Source organism: Microtus pennsylvanicus, chromosome 13 (assembly GCF_037038515.1).
Source record: "Microtus pennsylvanicus isolate mMicPen1 chromosome 13, mMicPen1.hap1, whole genome shotgun sequence".
NCBI lineage: Eukaryota > Metazoa > Chordata > Mammalia > Rodentia > Cricetidae > Microtus > Microtus pennsylvanicus.
Genome location: NC_134591.1, coordinates 80,007,390 through 80,027,483, shown reverse-complemented (window position 1 = coordinate 80,027,483; position 20,094 = coordinate 80,007,390). Strand labels below are relative to the sequence as shown.

Below are 20,094 nucleotides of genomic sequence, written 5' to 3'. Positions count from 1 at the left end.
AAAAAAAAAAAAAACAACTAAACAAACCCCTTAAGTCTTCAGTTAAAAAAAACACAGACAAAAGCTGGGCATGGTGGTTTACACCTTGCCAGAGGAAGTGTTACAGCTTGTATTAGCCTGCCTACTGGGGCGTGGCCTCTCTTACCATTTACAGGGAAGCTGAGCGAGCGTTCCTGGGCCCCTTCTCTCTCAGTCCCCTTGCTCCATGCCTGGTCGGCTGCTTCTTTGGGTCGCGTGATTCAACCTGTCAAGCCGAGAATTCTGATTTGGGAGTTTTACCCTTAAGGCCTGCAGGCATACACACAGACAGAATATTGTATACATAACAAATAAATAAATATTAAAAAAAAGATTTATTTATTTACTGGGTGGTGTTGGTGCATGGCTTTAATTCCAGTGCTCAGGAGGCCAGCAGATCTCTGTGAATTAAAGGGCAGCCTGGTCCACAGAGCGAGTTCCAGGACAGACTGCAAAACTACAGAGAAACCCTGTCTCGAAAAACAAAAACAAAAAAGATTTATTTATTTTATATAGTGTTCTGCCTGCCCACCAGAAGAGGGCACCAGATCTCATTTCAGATGGTTGTGAGCCACCATGTGGTTGCTGGGAATTGAACTCAGGACCTCAGGAAGGAAGAACAGCCAGTGCTCTTATCCTCTGGGCCATCTCTCCAGCCCCAGAGCACACTTGTTCTCGTTTTTGTGTTTTGGAGACAGGGCCTATGTAGTCCTGGCTATCCTGGAACTCACTGTGTAGACCAGGTTGGCCTCAAGCTCAGAGATCCACCTGCTTCTGCATTCTGAGTGCCCCCACACCAGTTTAGAGCGTGCCTTTCTGTAGCTGGTGTAGTCAGGATATGGCCAGTGTCACAGACCTGGTCAGCTGACTCGTCCACTCTAACCCAGAGTTTATCACTGGTTATTTGACTGCTGAGGAAGAGTTGAGTGTCCTTCACTTCCTCCACAGGATTTGTATTTTTGGGGTAACAGCAGAGGATGTCAGGCTTTGGAGCCTTGCTTGGCCCAGTAAACTCAAGGGACACACCTTGCACATCTTAATCAGTAGCTTCCAGGGGAACAAACCAGGAAAGAAAGCATCTAGTTATTTGACAAAAGAGACACTCTCTTTTTAGGTGGGGAAGAAGCAAGAGCAGCCAAGCAACCCATTATTTATGACTTCTTTCTGAGGCCGCATCTCATGTCACTGTGCTGGTTTGAAGATGTCCCCGTAAGTCCCAGGCATTTGGATGCTTGGTCCCCGGCTGGCAGATGTTTGAAGAGGATCAGGGGGAAATACGTCACCTGAGGGGTGATGTTTCAGAGGATGAGGACATTATCTGCTCTGCCTGTGGTCTGAGACGTGCGTTCCCTGTTGTCAGTGCCTTGCTCTCATCATGGACTTAACCATCGGGAACCGTAAATCCAATTCAACTTTGTGGGGGGGGGGTTATTTTATCTATGGGTGTTTTGCCTGCATGTGTGTCTATGCACCATGTGTCTGGCTGGAGCCAGAAGAGGTAACACCTGTGGAACTGGAGTTATGGACACTTGTGAGCCACCTTGTGGTGCCAGGAATCCAACCCAAGTCCTCTGTAATAGCCAGTATTGTTGTTGTTTTTCAAGACAGGGTTTCTCTGTGTAGCTCTGACTGTTCTGGAATAATAATAAATAAATCTTTTTTTTTAGATTTATTTATTATGTACACAACAGTCTGCCTCCATGTATGCCCGCACGCCAGAGGAGGGCACCAGATCTCATTACAGATGGTTGTGAGCCACCATGTGGTTGCTGGGAATTGAACTCAGGACCTCTGGAAGAGCAGCCGGTGCTCTTAACCACTGAGCCATCTCTCCAGCCCTAAATAAATAAATCTTAAAAAAATGAAATGTAGGGGGCTGGAGAGATGGCTCAGAGGTTAAGAGCATTGCCTGCTCTTCCAAAGGTCCTGAGTTCAATTCTCAGCAACCACATGGTGGCTCACAACCATCTGTAATGGGGTCTGGTGCCCTCTTCTGGCCTGCAGGCATAACACAGACAGAATATTGTATACATAATGAATAAATAAATAAATATTTTTAAAAATGAAATGTAAAGTTCTAGTCCTTGAAAGCTATTAGGATAATAAAGGAAGACAGGTTAATAGTTAGTCATCTATAACAATCAAACTTATAGTCATGTTAGGTATGTTTTCAAGGTTAGAGATATATTTTAAATAGATAGATGATCTTCAAACGCTTCAGAGATCTTCAGAATATGGAATTTAAAATGTTTTAATAACAAAGATTTTCATGACAGTGAGACACATCTGCTCCTGGCAGCACCAATCTACTTCAAAAGAAATGATGGGCATGGAAGAACCTCCAAAGGCACTTGCTGCCAGGCCTGATGACCCGAGTTCAATCCCAAAACCAAAAGGATGAGAGAACTGACTTCTTCAAGCTGTCCTGTCATCTCTACACACACACACACACACACACACACACACACACACACACACGAATAACATAATATAAATTTTTCAGAAAGGAGAATAGGTAATTATACATAGAATTTGCTGCCTTCTGGCAAACTCCAGTTTATCTTTTTTTTTCTTATGTATACAATATTCTGTCTGTGTGTATGCCTGCAAGCCAGAAGAGGGCACTAGACCTCATTACAGAGGGTTGTGAGCCACCATGTGGTTGCTGGGACTTGAACTCAGGACCTTCGGAAGAGCAGGCAATGCTCTTAACCTCTGAGCCATCTCTCCAGCCCCTCTGGTTTATCTTTTAAAACCCAGCCACAGCTTTGGTCTCAACCTCCCACCCAAACCCACCCCTCTTTGAACATGGGGCTTTTCACAAGCATTAATCCATTCAAGTCTTAACCTATCACGCGGAGATCAAGTCAGGGAAGTCGGTAACTCGCCTGAGTACCACAACCCACTAAGGAAGGCCTAGGACCCCAAAGCGCACCCTCATCTGAACCTAAGTATGTTGTGGACCGTCTGCTGCTCTCTGGAGCCCCCAGCTGGCCATGGGGGAAATGGGGCTATGAAGACCCACTGTTCCCTCTCTGGTCCGGAGTCAGAGAGTTCCAGTTTAGCCCGGGAGGCCGCGTCCCTCTAACTGAAGATCCGGGAGCCCGGTGTCGGCTACCTTTGCTCTGTGCTCCAAACTCAAGGCGAGGTCTAGTGGCGTCTGGGACCCTCAGAGCGTGTTCTTCGGGGCTTTCTGGACACTGGGTGAAGCGGCGAGACTGCGGACCAGGCTCAGCAAAGCAGCAACACCTTGAGGAAGGAGCACTAAGGGACCTTAGTCGCGGTCACCCAGAGGACGTGGGGCGGAGAATTGCAAACGGTGGGAGGGAGAGAAGGTGGGAGAAGTGATAGAGGGGAGGAGGCACCGTTCAGCCTGCCGACCTGACCTTCTAGGGCCAACCACTCCCCGGCAGAGCCAAAGCAGAAGGACCGTGAGAGAGGTGAGTGAGCGGTGGCAGGGCCCCTCTCCAACAGTCCGCCCCAACCCCGCCCTGCTGGGGCGCTACCGGCATTCCGGCATTCCAGCATCCCAAAGCTACTTGCTAAGTCTTGTCTAGGAGGGCTAGGTAGGAGGGAGGTGGTCTGGGCACCAGGAATCCTAGTCATTGTCCTGAACTGTTCATCCACGCAAATGTCTGGAGCAATTTTTGCGCCTCTGGAGGGCCTGGGTACGGTGGATGCTGCGAGTGGCCATCCCCTCGTGTGTCCGCTGTGCCATGCACAGTATGAGCGTCCGTGCCTGCTGGACTGCTTCCACGACTTCTGCGCTGGCTGCCTGCGCGGACGGGCTACTGATGGCCGCCTGTCCTGTCCGCTGTGCCAGTAAGTGTCCCAAGCCCAGAGAGGGTGAAGCTGGCTCTCGTTCTGATTGAGAGGCCAAGTGCAGATGATGAGGTTCCAAGCTCAGGCTGAAGACATGGGAACAATCCACTGTCATAAACGAACTTACTGGAACCACCCCAACCCCCCTGTAGCTTAGTCAGGTTAACAAAGGCAGAAGATCATTGCCACCAGCTTCCCAGAGTCAGGGTGCTAAGGTAGGGCTGGAGAAGACAGCCGGGGCACTCCCAGCAACCCTGATGTGGGGGCGTGTCCCAGAAATCTTAGGTTAACACCTTTGCTAAATTAGCTCAAAATGTTCCAGTGAAGTGCTAGGGTCCACTCGGGTGACATGGCCTTTCCCATTGCAGTATGACGTCAGGCTTACACACACACTGGGTAGGGTGGGGACCTCAGGACAAGTTGGCTGCTGTATTTATAGCAGACCCCACCACCCTGACACTGCTATTTTTAGCTCTGGCCTGGAATGTGAAGGGTAGTGGGGAGGGCTTCCTACAAGGGCGTCCAGATCTTGGCTGCGGCCTCTCTGCAGGCACCAGACCCTGGTGAAGGGTCCCAGTGGGCTCCCGCCAGTGGACCGGCTGCTGCAGTTCCTGGTGGATAGCTCTGGAGACGGCGTGGAGGCTGTGCATTGTGCCAACTGCGACCTGGAATGCAGCAAGCAGGTGAGGAAGTAGAGGGCAGTGGGTGCCAGATGGCATGGTCCCCAACGCTTACAGCATGCCCAGATGCACAACCCTGGTCCATCAGTGAAGTCTCCAGCCCCTCCCTGAGATCCCTCGGATTCCAACCGCGCCCCCATCATACATACGGGTCGGGAGACCAAGGTCCAGAAAAAAATGACTTGAGCCAATAACCAGATAGTGGCAGGGGCTGAGGCCATTCAATTTAGGGAGAGCTAACTTCAGGGTTCCCAGGTCAGGGTGGAGTTGTGAGCTGTCATGGGAGCTGTGGTTCGGTTCACAGGCCTGGGGGACCCTTAGGACCCCTTGCTACTTAAGCACATGTAAGTGGCTAAAGCTCACACGGTGTGCATCTGTAAATAGCTGGAGAGAGAGCGGGAGCTGAAGGCAAGGAAGGTTTCCAGCCCCAACGCAAAGGCAAGTAGAGTTGATGACCCTATGACAGGAAGGAAGCTCAGGGGCACACAGTTTCAAACCAGTGTGCTAAGCCAGAGCTGAGAAACCATTGCCCAGAACTAAAGACAACAGGTAGGAGGGGAGGGGGGCACTCTGAAGAAATGGCCTTGACTGTCGGTGTAAAGACTAAGAGGCTGGGCTGGAGAAATGGCTCAGAGTTTAAGAGGTCCTGAGTTCAATTCCCAGCAATCACATGGGCTCTATAATGGGATCTGGTGCCCTCTTCTGGCCTGCAGGCAGACATGCAGACAGAACTGTATAATAAATAAATAAATGAAATATTTTAAAAATAAAAAGAGTAATAAAAAGAGTAAGAGGCTTCAGGGCCAGAGAGATGGCTTAGTGGTTAAGAGCACTGGCTGTTCTCCCAGAGGACCCAGGTTCAATTCCCAGCACCTACATAGCAGCTCACAACTGTCTGTAACTCCAGTTCCAGGGGATCTGACACCCTCATGCAGACATACATGCAGGAAAAACGCCAAAACACATCAAATAAAGCTAATTATTTTAAAAAAGAAGTAAGGTTTGCCAGATCAAAGTTCTAGTCACTGCCCTGGGCTGTACTCCAAGCCCTGGGACTGCCCCCGGAGTCCTTATACACGCCCTTCCCCTCTGAGTTGTCACTTCAGGTGGCCAAGGACACCTGGATGGTCAGTGTGGTCATGAATAGTCTCTTCTCCTCCTGCCTTCTCCCACTGTCCCTGGCTCCCACACCCCCCTGCGACTCGTGCCAGACGCTGAAGTGGCAGCCCTATACACAGTTGGTTCCTGTTGGGGAGGAGGGGCTTGTAGGAGCCGGGATGATTGACATAGCCCAGGACCTATGATTTAGCCTAGTTTGCCAGGCTGGGAAAGGAAGATGTGCGGTGAGGCTGCCTGTGGGGCCGATGGTCAGGACCTGGCCAGGATGCACCGTGTGGTAGCTACTGAGGGTGTCACAGGGGCCATGCAGTTTCTGCCTACCGTCTCTGGGAACTACGTTTCCAAGGCTCTGCCCGGTGTTCCGCCCTTCCTACACCCACTTGCCCAGCTAACCTTGGTGTCTTCATCTTTTTCATCTTTTTATGTGTATGTGTGTTTTGTCTTACTGTATATCTGTGCACCAAGTGGGTGCTTTGTGTCCTCAGATGCCAGCAGAGGGCTTCGGCTCTTCTGGGACTGGAGTTACAGACGGTTGTGAGCGCCCGGAATTGAACCCCAGTCCTCTGGAAGAGCAGCCAGTGCTCTTAACTGCTGAGCTGTCTGTCCAGACCCAATGTCCTCATCTTAACTTGGGTGTATAAGGATTCAGTGAAGAGGGGCAGGGAGGTGGCGCAGCACGGGAGAGCCCTTGCTGCCACGCCTGCAAGACATCAGTTTGATTTCCAGAACGCACAAGGTGGAAGAAGGGAACCAACTTCCATTCTCATGGCATGGCACTTGGGCACTCACCCCCATAAACAAGTGAATCAATGCATATAATTTTTAAATGTTAGAGAGTTCAGCTGCTAGGGACTGCGGGAAGGAGTTTAGCCGAGCCCCTTGCCTGGGCTCAATGACACACGGTGGCTGTGGTTCAGCTGAGTCCAAGAACTCTGGCCCGAGGAGCAGGCGGCCTGAGCCAGCTCTCGGTCCCCAGGACGCAGAGACCACTTATTTCTGCAACACCTGCGGGCAGCCGCTGTGCGCACGCTGCCGCGAAGAAACGCACCGCGCGCGCATGTTCGCAAGGCATGACATTGTAGCCCTGGGCCAGCGCCCCCGCGATGTGATCCAGAAGTGTCGTGAGTGAGGCACACCCCGGCCAGGGGTGGGAACCAGGTGGTCATGTCTCAGGGGCTCTCATCACCGCCCCCGTCCTCTCCGCAGCGCTCCATTCAGAGCCCTACATCATGTTTTCCACCGACAAGAAGTCGCTGCTATGCATCCGCTGCTTTCGGGACATGCAGGGGTGGGTAGTGGGAGCACGCAGGGAGTGGGCGGGGCGTGGGTGGAGCCGGTCTTATTAGCTGCCTCTCCGCAGGGAGAGCCGGGCCCACTGTGTGGACCTGGAGTCAGCGTACGTGCAAGGTTGCGAGAGGCTGGAACAGGCAGTGCTGGTGAGAGGGGGAACCAGGGAGCTGAAGCAGGGTGGGGGTGGGAGCTGGGAGATCCTGGGAGAATGGGACTGAGACCCTCCTGTCCCCAGGCAGTGAAAGCTCTGCAGACAGCCACGAAGGAGGCCATCGCGCTGCTACAGGCCATGGTGGAGGAGGTGAGGCACAGCGCAGCTGAGGAGGAGGCGGCCATCCACGCCCTCTTTGGCAGCATGCAGGTGAGGGGTGGGGTCAGTAATTTCCCAAGTACCTTCCCGGAGTGTACAGTGTAGGGCCAGGTGTTCCATCAAATTGAGTTAATCACAGTTGCCTGGAGAGTTGCCAGAGGCTAGCCCAGTCTGGAGTTAGGTTGGTGGCAGGGTCGAGGAAGAGTGTACAAACGGTGACACTTAAGGTTCAGGTGCCCATGCCCCAAGGCGCTATGGTAGGAGATGACAAAGCCAGGTGTGCAGGTCAGTGATGAGCTATCTCTCCCAGGACAGGCTGGCCGAGAGGAAAGCTCTGCTGTTGCAGACCGTGCAGAGGTGAGTGATGGAGAAGTCCTTGTCCCCCTGCCCTTGACCTCCAGATACCCAGCTCTGAGCCTGAGCCTGGTTGCCTTATGTGGTGGACAGGACACACAGGTGATTGCCATCAAAAGTGGGCAGGGTGTTCACAGAGAAGGAACTACAGAACTAGTGGAGAAGCAGCCGTGGTGTGTGCCTGTAAGGGTAGCTCTTGGAAGGTAGTGATGGGAGGGTCAGGAGTTCAAGGCTAGCCTGAGCTACTGGAGACTCTGCTTTAACAATCAAAACAAAACAGAAACAGAGCTGAGGAGATGGCTGTCAGTAAAGGCCCTATCGCAGAAACACGAGACCCAGAGCACATCCCCAGCACACACTTTAAACATGCAGTGGGCATGCCTATAATCTCAGCCCTGGGGAGGCAGAGACAGAGGATCCCTGGGGCTCACTGGTCACAGCCTAGCCAACTGGTGACCTCCAAGTTCAGTAAGAGACTGTCTAAAAAATAAGGTGGTGGGTTATTGAGGAAGACGCCTGATGTAGAACTCTGGCCTCCATACGTACATGCATGCATATATGTGTGCATATGCAATCTGACACACGGAACAGGCACACATGTGAATACAGAAACACCACACACACACACATACACACACACACACACACACATACACAGAGGCCCTAGCAAAAAGACAAGGCTGCAGAGTTGAAGATCCTGCAGGTGGGGCAGGCATCTGTTCCCCTGAGATCAAACAGCCTCGCCTGCCTTTCTCCCAGCCAATATGAAGAGAAGGACAAAGCCTTCAAGGAACAGCTTGCCCACCTGGCCTCCTTGCTACCCACCCTACAGGTAAGGGTTGAGGGTGTGTAGGGCTGGACACCCCAGCCCACAGTCCAAGCCCTGAGCATGGCACCCTCCTTCAGGTTCACCTGGTCATCTGTTCATCCTTCCTCAGCTTGGCCAGCAAGGCTGAGTTTCTGGACCTGGGTTATGTGAGTGTCTCCAGCTCTTTCAGGACCCTCTCTTCCCACCTAGAGTCCGTCCTGCATAGAGGGTCCCTGTCTCACATCACTGCAAGCATGACGGGGGGGGGGGGTCCTCTGGACGTCTCTTCCCCTCCATTACTAGCTCTTTGGGGCTCAAGTGAATGAATACCTTTTAAAAGGGCAACGCACACAAGCCTCCAGCCCACCAAACTGCGGTGTCTGTCTGCGGGAGCCACACCTCCCTTCTTAAGGATGTGGGCGGTGCCTGTGTATAGACCAGTCCTAGAGGAGGGTTGAAGCACCAAAAGAGAGACAGATGAAATGACAGACTAGCCCCAGAGCCTTGAAATTCTCCATTTCTCTCTCCCGCCCTGGCTATCACCTCCTGTCACACCCCCACCGCACCCCACCCTTGTCCTGAGCTCTTCCCCCATGACAGGAGCTGATGGAGAGGCTGCAAGGCGTCGTCACGCGCCCGCATCGCCTAAGACCGGCTCAGAGCAGCAAGGTGCACAGGCCTGGGGTCGGGGGTCTGGGGTCGGGGGTCTGGGCCCGGAGACACCGAGGCAGGGGAGAGCCGCTCATGACCCAATCTCCGGTCCAGATCGCCAGTGATCACCGCGCAGAATTTGCGCGCTGTCTGGAGCCGCTGCTGCTTCTGGGGCCCCGCAGAGCCGTGTCCACCGTGGGCGTCGCCAACACGTGAGCCCTAACCAGGAGGCCGGGTGGCCGGGAGGGATCACCGAAAAGGCTCCGCACCACCCTTCCCTACTAAGTCCGACGAGTCTGAGAGGGAGGGAGAAACAAGAAAGCCCTTGAGGACGCTGGGGCAGGAAGCCCCAGACAACTGAGAGGAGAGACTGGGCGCTCTTCAGCTCCACAGTGTCCTGCAGCAGGCTGGGCAGGACGCTCTCTGGGTGCGGAGTCACTGTGAATCAGACTTCCCCACTCGGTTGAAAGCAAGCGTCTCCTCGGAGGGGTTAGAAGTAGTGAAATCGGCGTGTGGGTCCAAGAGAGACCACTTCTCAGTTCAGATCTGAGACATAGGAGTGAGCATACCTAGGTGTGCCCAGATCCAACCTGGAGGGGAATCCTTTCAGAAATCACTTCATTAAGTGGGTGCGCTTACCTTGTCCTTGCCTGGGGCCCTTGAGAGCTTCCAGGAGTCTACCCTGTAGTTGGGTTGAGGGGACAGTGGCTCCCTGAGCAGCCAAGGGTGTTAGGGGAAGGGAAGACCGGTCTGCTACCCTATGCAGACTGGCTCTCTCCACAGGTTGGTGGGGAGCTCAAGCCCCAAGGTGCTGAAGACACCCAGCTGTCTCTCCCCAGTGGGAAAGATGCCAGGGTCACCTGTCCAGAAACCCTCACCCCACCGTTCCATCAGCACGAAGGTGCTCTTGGCTGAGGGCGAGGACACACCCTTCACAGAGCACTGCCGACATTATGAGGATTCCTATCGGGTGAGGGGGCTGGGCGTCAGCAGGGTTGTGAGGTCCCACCCCTTCCTCACTAAGATCCAGTTGTTGGGGGGGAGCGGAGGAGAGGACTTGAAAGACACTGCTCCACTGGTGGGTTCCATGCCCCACTTCTGCAACAGGGTCTGCAGGTTGAGGTGCAGAACCTGAAGGACCAGGTTCAGGAATTACACCGAGACCTCACCAAGCACCACTCGCTCATCAAGGCGGAGATCATGGGGGACATCCTACACAGGTCTCTGCTGCTGGACACACAGATTGCTTCTGAGTATGCCTCCATGGAAGGCATGAGAGCAATCTTCCAGGAGGTAACCTCCCCCAGAGTTCTACCTAGCTTCCTGCAAAGGCACGTGGCCACTCCAAGGCAGGAAGGGGACAGCACAGTGCCTGGCATGGTGCTCTGCCAGACCCTCATGCTGTGGGTTCTGTGCCTGGAGAAATGTGAACCAGAGTGATGTGTGTGGCTGTACGGCTCCCGGAGCAGAAACACCCTCAGTGAAATTCCTCCTCCCCACCTCAACCAGCATTGCCACTCTTCTTTCAGATTTGGGAGGACTCCTACCAACGAGTAGCTACCCAGCAGGAGATTTATGAAGGTCCCCGGCAGTGGCTGCTCAATGTTAATCCACATTCGAGAGGGGAGGGAGCCAGTCAGCCACTAACCGCGCATGCGTATCACCTGCTCTCTTTCCCCTAGCGTTTGGCTTGGCTCTCACACCTGCTTTGGAGGGTAGCAGCCAGTGAGTGGGGTCTCCACACCACAAGCTGCTCCTTTTGATCACAGAGGTCATTGCCAGTTGGGATCTCTAGATGGTACCAAACTTAGGCGCGGGGGTCTAACACCAACAACCAACACTTTGACATTGGCTTCACAGCCCAGCTCCATGACCTTCTCCAGCTGAAGCAGGAGAATGCCTACCTGACCACCATCACTAAGCAGATCACGCCCTACATCCGCTCCATTGCCAGAGTGAAGGAGCAGCTGGAGCCCAGGTGAGAATGTGTGTAATGTGTGTGTGTGGGGGGGAAGGTGATGGGGGGGAGCCAGCATAAGCTGGCAGGTTCTTACAGACCAGGTACTAGAATCTGCAAGTCTGCCAAGGAAGTGGCGGTGCACTCTAGAGGCTGGGGCAGGAGGATGGATCACCGTGAGCCTGGAGTTAGACTTCTACTTAGCCAGACTTCATCTCAAACAAAATAAAGACTCCCCCAAAAATGGTAACTGAGCAGACTGAGACCCTTCTAAATACAAGCTAGCCCTTCAACCCTCAGGACATCAGATCAGGAGAAACTCGAACTGTCATGTGAGTCTTCTGTAATCCCAGCAACCTCATCAGCTCAAGGCTGACCAGCCGGGTGTAGACCAGACCCTCTCAGGCACAAGAGTGTTATGAGCAATCCAGACTGGGTGGTGCAGACCTGTTACCTCGGCTAGTCATGCCTCGCATGAGTGAGACCCTGGGCTCGGCGGAGTGAAGTGTTGACTACAGATGTGTGGAATCCAGAGGCCCTGCCTGTCTCCTGGGCCCTCCCACTTCCTGTTTGGTAGAGCCCATATTCCAGCTAGAGTGTGAATTACTTCTGGAGTGAGGTCTGTATCCAGACAGCATGGACCAGAAAATTCTTTCTATTCTCCCTCACACTTGACCGATAGTTCGAGTTTTAAATTCTGGATTTGAGATTCTAGACTGGAAAAAATTGTGCTTTGGAGGTGGGGGCTTTATTCCTTCCAGTTGGGGATGTCCCCAAGCCAGCTGAGTTCTTCTGATCCTTAGCCCTTACTGTGACCTACTACTCTTCTTGGAAGCTTGCAGACTTCTGTCTTGCCCATGTCTTGAATTTCACACAATGAGGTGTTTCTAGCCATGGGATGGGTGACAATGGTTTCTCTCAATCTGGGAATTCCTATCTTTTGGTTTGGGATTTGGAATACTCTTTAAAATCAATTGCTGGCTTGACTGAGTCTTTATTTAGTGTCCCTATGATGGGACACAGGCCCTCCACCTGAGTCTCTTTTTAGTGTCCCTATGATGGGACACCAGCCCCCCACTGTGCCATCTCTCTTTGCTGTGTACTTTCTGGACATTTCCTTCCTTCCTTCCTTCCTTCTTTCTTTTTTTGACTTTTTAAAAATATTTATTATGTATACAATGTTCTGTCTTTGTCTATGCCTGCAGGCCAGAAGAGGGCACCAGACCCCATTACAGATGGTTGCGAGCCACCATGTGGTTGCTGGGAATTGAACTCAGGACCTTTGGTAGAGCAGGCAACGTTCTTAACCTCTGAGCCATCTCCCCAACCCCCTGTTTTTGATTTTTTATTAAGCTCTACATTTTTCTCTGCTCCCCTCCCTGCCTCTCCCCTCCCCTTTAACCCTCCCCCCCCAAGGTCCCCATTTTACTCCCAATTTACTTGGGAGATCTTGTCTTTTTCTACTTTCTACTTGCCATGTATGCCTCTCTTAGGGTCCTCATTGTTGTCTAGGTTCTCTGGGATTGTGATTTGTGGGCTGGTTTTCTTTATGTTTAAAAACTACTTATGAGTGAGTATATGTGGTAATTGTCTTTCTAGGTCTGGGTTACCTCACTCAAAATGATATTCTCTAGCTCCATCCATTTTCCTGCAAAATTCAAGATGTTATTTTTTTCTGCTGTGTAGTACTCCATTGTGTGAATGTACCACATTTCCCTTATCCATTCTTTGGTCAAGGGGCATTTAGGTTGTTTCCAGGTTCTGGCTATGACAAACAAAACTGCTATGAACACAGTTGAGCATATGTCCTTATGGCATGGTTGAGCATCCTTTGGATATATACCCAAAAGTAGTACTACTGGGTCTTGAGGAAAGGTGTTTCCTAATTTTCTGAGAAATTGCCACACTGACATCCAAAGGGGCTGTACCAGCTTGCATTCCCACCAGCAATGCAGAAGTGTTCCCTTTAACCTACAACCTCTCCAGCATAAGTTGTCATCAGTGGTTTTGATCTTGGCCATTCTTACAGGTGTAAGATAGAATCTCAGAGTTGTTTTGATTTGCATTTCTCTGATGACTAAGGATGTTGAACATTTCCTTAAGTGTCTTTCAGCCATTTTAGATTCCTCTGTTGAGAGTTCTGTTTAGGTCTTTACTCCATTTTTTTATTGAATTATTTGTTCTTTTGGTGACCAATTTCTTGAGTTCTTTGTATATTTTGGAAATCAGACCTCTGTCAGATGTGAGGTTGGTGAAGATCTTTTCCCATTCTGTAGGCTGTTGTTTTGTCTTGTTGACCGTGTCCTTTGCTTTTTCAGTTTCAGGAGGTCCCATTAATTGTTTCTCTCAGTGTCTGTCCTACTGGGGTTATATTTAGGAAGTGGTTCCCTGTGCCAATGTGTTAAGTGTACTTCCCACTTTCTCTTCTATGAGGTTCAGTGTAGCTGGGTTTATGTTGAGGTCTTTGATCCATTTGGACTTGAGTTTTGTGCATGGTGATAGATATGGGTCTATTTTCATTCTTCTACATGTTGATATCCAGTTATGCCAGCACCATTTGTTGAATATGCTTTCTTTTTCTGGACATTTTCTTACATCTCTTCCAGTCTTCCTGTTGATCTTGGTGGTTTTTCTTTCCCTTTTTGGCTGGATATGGTGCTTGCACACTTATAATGCCAGCACTCAGGAAGCAGAGGCAGGCAGATCTCTGTGAGTTTGAGGTCAGCCTAGTCTACATGGCAAACTCCAGGCCAGTCAGGATTATACCATGAGACTTAATCTCCAAAAAAATATTTACTATTTTGTGTCTGTGTGCATGTATGTGTAAGCACACAATGTGCCACGTGGAACACGTGTATGTGTAAGCATGTGTGTGCCACGCGGAGCACATGTATGTGTAAGCACACAGCGTGCCACGCGGAGCACGTGTATGTGTAAGCACACAGTGTGCCACGTGGAGCACGTGTATGTGTAAGCACGTGTGTGCCACGCGGAGCACGTATGTGTAAGCACACAGTGTGCCACACGGAGCACGTGTATGTGTAAGCACGTGTGTGCCACGCGGAGCACGTGTATGTGTAAGCACGTGTGTGCCACGCGGAGCACGTGTATGTGTAAGCACGTGTGTGCCACGCGGAGCACGTGTATGTGTAAGCACGTGTGTGCCACGTGGAGCACGTGTATGTGTAAGCACACAGTGTGCCACGCGGAGCACGTGTATGTGTAAGCACGTGTGTGCCACGCGGAGCACGTGTATGTGTAAGCACGTGTGTGCCACGCGGAGCACGTGTATGTGTAAGCACACAGTGTGCCACGTGGAGCACATGTATGTGTAAGCACACAGTGTGCCACGCGGAGCACGTGTATGTGTAAGCACAGTGTGCCACGTGGAGCACGTGTATGTGTAAGCACACAGTGTGCCACGTGGAGCACGTGTATGTGTAAGCACACAGTGTGCCACGTGGAGCACGTGTATGTGTAAGCACACAGTGTGCCACGTGGAGCACGTGTATGTGTAAGCACAGTGTGCCACGCGGAGCACGTGTATGTGTAAGCACACAGTGTGCCACGCGGAGCACGTGTATGTGTAAGCACACAGTGTGCCACGCGGAGCACGTGTATGTGTAAGCACAGTGTGCCACGTGGAGCACGTGTATGTGTAAGCACACAGTGTGCCACGCAGAGCACGTGTATGTGTAAGCACACAGCGTGCCACGCGGAGCATGTGTATATGTAAGCACAGTGTGCCACGTGGAGCACGTGTATGTGTAAGCACACAGTGTGCCACGCGGAGCACGTGTATGTGTAAGCACGTGTGTGCCACGTGTAGCACGTGTATGTGTAAGCACACAGTGTGCCACGCGGAGCACGTGTATGTGTAAGCACACAGTGTGCCACGCGGAGCACGTGTATGTGTAAGCACACAGTGTGCCACGCGGAGCACGTGTATATGTAAGCATGTGTGTGCCATGCGGAGCACGTGTATGTGTAAGCACGTGTGTGCCATGCGGAGCACGTGTATGTGTAAGCACACAGTGTGCCACGCGGAGCACGTGTATGTGTAAGCACACAGTGTGCCACGCGGAGCACGTGTATGTGTAAGCACACAGTGTGCCACGTGGAGCACGTGTATGTGTAAGCACACAGTGTGCCATGCGGAGCACGTGTATGTGTAAGCACACAGTGTGCCACGCGGAGCACGTGTATGTGTAAGCACAGTGTGCCACGTGGAGCACGTGTATGTGTAAGCACACAGTGTGCCATGCGGAGCACGTGTATGTGTAAGCACGTGTGTGCCACGCGGAGCACGTGTATGTGTAAGCACAGTGTGCCACGTGGAGCACGTGTATGTGTAAGCACACAGTGTGCCACGCAGAGCACGTGTATGTGTAAGCACACAGTGTGCCACGCGGAGCACGTGTATGTGTAAGCACAGTGTGCCACGTGGAGCACGTGTATGTGTAAGCACACAGTGTGCCACGCGGAGCACGTGTATGTGTAAGCACAGTGTGCCACGTGGAGCACGTGTATGTGTAAGCACACAGTGTGCCACGTGGAGCACGTGTATGTGTAAGCACAGTGTGCCACGTGGAGCACGTGTATGTGTAAGCACACAGTGTGCCACGCGGAGCACGTGTATGTGTAAGCACACAGCGTGCCACGTGGAGCACGTGTATGTGTAAGCACACAGTGTGCCACGTGGAGCACGTGAATGTGTAAGCACACAGCGTGCCACGTGGAGCACGTGTATGTGTAAGCACACAGTGTGCCACGCGGAGCACGTGTATGTGTAAGCACACAGTGTGCCACGCGGAGCACGTGTATGTGTAAGCACACAGTGTGCCACGCGGAGCACGTGTATGTGTAAGCACACAGTGTGCCACGCAGAGCACATATGGAGGAAAGAGGACAATTTGCAGGAGTCATTATTTTTGCTGTTTGTTTTCAAGACAAGGTTTCCTGGAGCTTTGCAGCCTGTCCTGGAACTCACTCTGTAGACCAGGCTGGCCTCGAACTCACAGGGATCCACCTGCCTCTGCCTCCTGAGTGCTGGGATTACAGGGGTACGCCACCACTGCCCAGCTTCAGGAGTCATTTCCATGGGTTCTGGGATTTGAACTTAGGTTCTCCTGCTTGAAAGCAGACCCCCATCTTTGTTTTGACTTTCCAGCCCCCTCTGTTCCTAGCTCCTGCTGTTTCCTGGGGGATTCTCTTGGCACTCGAGGCTGAGTAAAGGCTTTGATTTCTTCAGATAACTTCCCCTAAGGCCGGCTTCCTCAGTTAGTCTTTGTCCAGATGCCTATTTTCCGCGCTGCAGATACACTCAGCAGAAGAAAGAGCAGCTAAGCAGTAGGCGGGCAGGGCACACCTGGGGACGCCTCCAAGGCCTGCAGCGTGCAGGCAGGTCTTCTTGTTTCTAACACGCCACTGTCAGATTTTGGTGCTTTTCCAGTTTCCTTCCTGGGAGGCTCCTCCCAGGGCACATCCCAGGCATTCCTCGCCTTCCATTCTCTCCTTAAACGACTGGTTCCATTCCCTTGGGCTCTCTCTCTCTCAGCCCAACCTTGGGCGCTCCAAGCATGTGCCCCATGTAGAGCTAACCCACCGTAGCCGCAGTTCTCTGGCTTTAAAGTGAGGTGACCGCCGTGTCCCCTAGCGTCCTGTGCTTCAGATTCACCGACAGCTACATCCTTCCTGGTGACTTTCTGGTTAGGGCGTCTAAGGCCCCTCAGCTCAGCAGTGGACAACAGAACTCTGGACACAACCCCACCACACCCAACTCCTTATCTTGGTCGATGGCATCACATGATGTTGAACCCTGGGGGGCCAAACTGATTGCTTTTCTCACGTGTTCCCTTTCTGTTTGGATTTGTTTTTCGAGACAAGGTTTCTCCGTGTAACCCTGGCTGTCCTGGAACTCACTCTGTAGACCAGGCTGGCCTTGCCTGCCCCTGCCTCCCAGGTGCTAGAATTAAAGGCGTGTACCACCAGCACCTGGTCCCTTGTTCCCATTCTTAACCCATCCCAAGACCCCAGACCAAACTTCTCCATTTCGGCCTGCTTACTCTGTGACTTGTGCCTTTCTCCACGTCAACCCGCTGTGCCCTTCAACATACCCCACAGCGTTTTTAAGTGGTCTGCAACTCCTATAACAGGGCGTGGCAGCACTCCACGGCCCGTCCCTGCCCACCTCTGTCAGACCCTGCAACATCCTGGCCACAGTGGCCTTCCGGTCCCCTGGGGCATTTGCACTAGCTCCTGCTTCTGGGAGAGCCTCGGTCTGCAAGCTTTGTGCTCCACGTTGTCTCATGGGGCCTCATCACTAAGGTCAGCAGAAAGGCTTCCCCACACTGCCAACTAAAATAAACCCAGTGGGCTGTCACTCCACGCCACCTCGCCCCATTGTTTGTTCCCTGAGGTGTCTCCTTTGGCCAGCAGATAGCTTGTAAAAGCCAGGCCTAACCAGGGCCTGCATGCTACTGTGGCCAGTGGCTCTGACAAACCATACGAGGGCTGGCAAATTGTCCTAGAGCAAGGGAAAAGTGTTGGGTGTGCCCTGGAAGGTCTGCTACCTTGCGGTTTTGGTACAGTGTGAGTTTAAGGCCACCAGCAGGGACTTTGCTGCCCTCAAGCAGTCTATACTGGTTCCTCTCACCCAGATTCCAGGTACCTGTGGATGAGCACACGGAGCAGAACGTGTACAATGATGCCATGGACAGTGAGACCTCAGCCAGGTAAAACAGCTTCTTTCCAACAGGAGCCGGGGACAAGAACAGACTTGGGGACAAACAAAAGTGTGGGCAGAGGATGAGCTATAAAGTGAGATCCTGTCTTAAAAGAAACAACTAAACACACACACAAACAAAAACAAACATACCTTCCAGTAATTCACCGAAATGACAAACGTGAAGGACAGAGAGGCCCTGATCTGTTTCACAGGCCTTTGGGGAACATGAAGCTGTTCCTTTGGCCACATAGAACCAATTTACAAGGGTGACGTAGTCATCAATGAGATGGGCACTGTTCAAAAAGGAAGACCTTGTAATCAAGCAAGTTAAGGGCAAGGTTCTTATAGAGATTACCACATCAGGAAGAAAGGAAGCCAAAGGAGCCTGAGCTCACCTGCAGCACCGGCCGGCTGCTCCCACAGCACTCTGTGAGAACTTGGAGGGAGCCTGGGCAGCTAGAGCCCGTTCCCTGTGACGACTTCGTGTACAAAGAGAAATAAAAGACCTAGGCCATAAAAGAGAAACGGGCTGGGGAGATGGCTCAGGTATAAAATGCTGTCATCTACTGGAGAGGTAGAGACAGGAGGACCCCTGGAGCTGGCAGGGCACCATCAAAGCCTAGCGAGACGGAGGTAGGGCTGCTGGGAACCAGAGTGGGTTGTACAGTGACTTTAAGGCCAGTTCGGGCCACACTGCAACCTAGAAACACCAAAAAAAAAAAAAACATTGGGAGGAAGAGGCCTTGTATTCAGAGTTGGGAGATGGAGAGCTGCCTAGAACCAGCGTGTTGAAGGCAGAGCATAGGTCTCACCCTTCCACACAAAGATGTGCTTAGGATAGCCCCAGCTCACAGGCCACCAGTCTGAGCTGTTAAAAGACTTAACTACTAACAGCCACAGCCATCACCTGGGGCGAGATTCTCACTAGAGATGGCAGAGCTCTCTCCAGGGGCACACTTCTGTGGAAAGGTCTTCCAATATGAAAGCTACCAGAATGGATATAGTGGGGATTGGGGGGGAGTGAAGCCATCTGGCTCACGTCAAACTGTTCCTTAGGATCGACCCAGGGAGCATCACTGAGAAGAGAGAGAGGGCGTCTGAGCCCCATGGAAGCAGCTGGGCCCTGAGCATCCTCCCAGAAGGGCCCCCATTAAAGAACCAAGACCACCCCAGACCCAAGTAGGAAACCAGAGATGAGGGACGGCAAGGTGGCTCAGGGCCCAAAGCGGCTTGCTACCAAGCCTGACGACCTGGACCGCCATGGCGCAAGGAAAGAGCTAATTTCCACACACGTTCACAATCAAGAAGCAACGGGAAAGCTCTCAATGAGGACGGCATCACCACAAGAGGCAGCAGCTTAGTAACTGGGTCCTAGTGAGCTGCGCCCAGGTGTTGACTTTCTCAGGACTGGCACGCAGGCTCCAGACATGGCTGCTCTTTCAGAGGACCCGGGTTAGGATCCCATCACCCGCATGGTGCTCACGATCACCTGTAACTCCAGTTCAGGTGAACTGATGCCCTCTTCTGGCCTCTGTGGGTACCACATGCATGTACTGCAGACATGTGTGCAGGTAAAATACATAAAATAGTAAAATACACATAAAATATATCTTAAATTTAAGCTGGGGCAAAGAACAGCATGTACCACCGCCACCTGATTTATTTGTTATGCCTTTCATCCCAGCACTCGGGAGACAGAGGCAGACAGGTGTTTGTGAGTTAAAGACCAGCCTGTTCTAAAAAGGGAGTTCCAGGACAGCCAGGGCTACACAGAAACCCTGTCCGGGGCGGAAGGGATTTAAGCTGCATGACCCAAAATTGAAGTTTTGGAGACTAAATGATGCCATAATAGTCACGTTTTTAACAGCAAATGTTGCTTTTATGTGCCAGAGAGATGGGCCCCTCACACAGACACAATTACATGGATACCGTGCGCTGCTGTCTCAGGGGCCAAGGGAATTTATCACGCTAGGTCGCTAGAGTGGTGGCTCTCAACATGTGGGTGGGGACCCCTTTGGGGTTGCATATCAGATATCCTGCTACCAGATATTTACATTATAACTCTTAACAGTAGGAAATTAGTTATGAAGCAGCAATGAAATAATTTTATGGTTGGGGGTCACCACAACATGAGGAACTGTATTATAAAGGGCCGCAGCATTAGGAAGGTTGAGGACCACAGTGCTAGGGGCAGGAATTCAAGAGAGCCAAGGAGTCAAAACACACGTCATTTGATGCTGGTGGTGCTGAGCTGTCCTCCAGACACGGTTATCACGTGTGGCTTCTGCACCCTACACAGTGACGCTTGTCTGGAGTGAAATCAAGTTCTGTTTTATTTAAGAATTAGAAAGAATAATC

General features: G+C 51.9%; 1 protein-coding gene across 1 annotated transcript; it reads left to right on the top strand.

Annotated features, from left to right (window-relative positions):
* Positions 1-3,649: 3,649 nt before the first annotated feature.
* On the top strand, positions 3,650-20,072 carry Rnf207 (ring finger protein 207). The gene is made up of 17 exons (XM_075944639.1): positions 3,650-3,840; positions 4,391-4,523; positions 6,616-6,760; positions 6,846-6,927; positions 7,000-7,075; positions 7,165-7,290; positions 7,550-7,596; positions 8,353-8,425; positions 8,500-8,568; positions 9,002-9,070; positions 9,167-9,264; positions 9,836-10,022; positions 10,160-10,345; positions 10,582-10,687; positions 10,913-11,030; positions 17,669-17,743; positions 18,793-20,072. The coding sequence occupies exons 1-17, from the start codon at positions 3,650-3,652 to the stop codon at positions 18,917-18,919; spliced, it is 1,908 nt and encodes a 635-aa protein (XP_075800754.1). The 3' UTR covers positions 18,920-20,072.
* Positions 20,073-20,094: the final 22 nt, after the last annotated feature.